Genomic DNA, 1,559 nt, shown 5'->3' with positions numbered 1-1,559 from the left:
CGTACGAATATCTAAAGACTCATGAGTTAATTGCGACTTCAGTGCACTTCACGTCGAACAATTGTCTGTTGGCACTGTAATTGTTGGCTTGTTTCATTGTAAGTGTGAGTGTATTAAATATAAATTCGCATACGCTTTTACGTATCTCGTCATAGCTGAGCGGTGCTTGTCATGTGCGAGGGTCTGTCTCATTCGAAGTTCATAGCGACTCATATAAAGGATAGTGCAAATGTTAACTCTTTAGATGCACCTCTGGGGCTTCATAAATCTTCTTTTCCTGATCCCTTGAGATTCATTCAAAGATGCATAAAGCACAACACTTTTCTATACACAAGATGAGAAAACACAGAGCTACCGTTTGCTGTGATTGTTTATTCTCAACAAAAAAAAAAAAAAACAAACAAGGTAATAAATAACGCAACACACAACAAAACTTCATTATGGCTTTCAGAGATGCTTGCAGAAGCTGGGCTTGCAAAACAGATGGCGTAGAGATGATCGGGAGAACGTTCCTTGCCACCAAACGGTGGACGGTCCTTCATTGGTGCTTCCTTACCATCCGTGGTAGGCGGGCGCGTACTTGAGCAGCGGGGCGGGCGCATGAGCGACGACCGCCGGTGCCGAGTGGACGTACGACACGACCGGGGCCGGTGCGGCATACTTAACCACCGGTGCCGCATGCACGACCGGCGCGTGCACCTGATGGATGGTGGCGTAGCTGGTGGCCGCCGGTGCAACCGCCTTCACGATCGGGGCCGGCGCCACGGCATACTTCAGCACGGGGGCCGGAGCGGCATGGACGACCGATACGGCCGGCGCGGCGTACTTCACGTACGGTGCCGGAGCGGCCGCCACGTACGACAGCCCGTGATCGCCGTAGTAGCCCGGAGCGGCCCGCACGGCGGCGATCAGTCCCAGGAGAAGCTACCGGAAAGGGAAACCATTCGCACAGAACAGGCTGGAAGTTGAGTACGAAGGATAGTTTCGGGTTTCGGAATGGCTCTTACCAGAATCTTCATGTTGGTTGGCAGAATTGGCTGCAATAAAGCAAACAAGTACGAAGCTATGGCTAGAATGGTGCAAACGAACTCAATTGAAACACTCCATCACGGCGAGCTTTTATAGATCGGCGTTGGTTCGCGTCCGAGTCTCCGTAAAGGGAAGCCCTACGCTTCTCACACGATGGAAGCGAAGATCAACGACAACACGGCGGTAGAAACACACACACACACACACACACACACACACACACACACACACACACACACACACACACACACACACACACACACACACACACACACACACCACACACACACACACACACACACACACACACACACACACACACACACACACACACACACACACACACACACACACACACACACACACACACACACACACGTACACAAACCGGGCTCCCTTACATTGTGGAATGTCCAAATGTGGAATGTTACGCTTTTTATTTCGCTCTCCTTCTCTCTCTCTCTCTCTGTCTTTCTGCACTGTCGTCCGCTGGCCTTACAAGTTGCAACTGTGCCGTTGTCGTGCGACCG

General features: G+C 51.3%; 1 protein-coding gene across 1 annotated transcript; it reads right to left on the bottom strand.

The window, feature by feature from the left end:
* Positions 1–378: 378 nt before the first annotated feature.
* LOC121589653 (cuticle protein 16.5-like) lies at positions 379–1,083 on the bottom strand. Its single transcript, XM_041908732.1, has 2 exons — positions 1,008–1,083; positions 379–924 (listed from the first exon to the last, which is right to left on the bottom strand). Exons 1-2 carry the CDS (start codon positions 1,017–1,019, stop codon positions 553–555), a joined length of 384 nt encoding a protein of 127 aa, XP_041764666.1. The 5' UTR covers positions 1,020–1,083; the 3' UTR covers positions 379–552.
* Positions 1,084–1,559: the final 476 nt, after the last annotated feature.

Source organism: Anopheles merus, chromosome 2R (genome assembly GCF_017562075.2).
Source record: "Anopheles merus strain MAF chromosome 2R, AmerM5.1, whole genome shotgun sequence".
In the NCBI taxonomy this organism is placed as follows: Eukaryota; Metazoa; Arthropoda; class Insecta; order Diptera; family Culicidae; genus Anopheles; species Anopheles merus.
The sequence above is the reverse complement of the archived record's forward strand: the minus strand, read 5'-3'. Positions and strand labels throughout refer to the sequence as shown.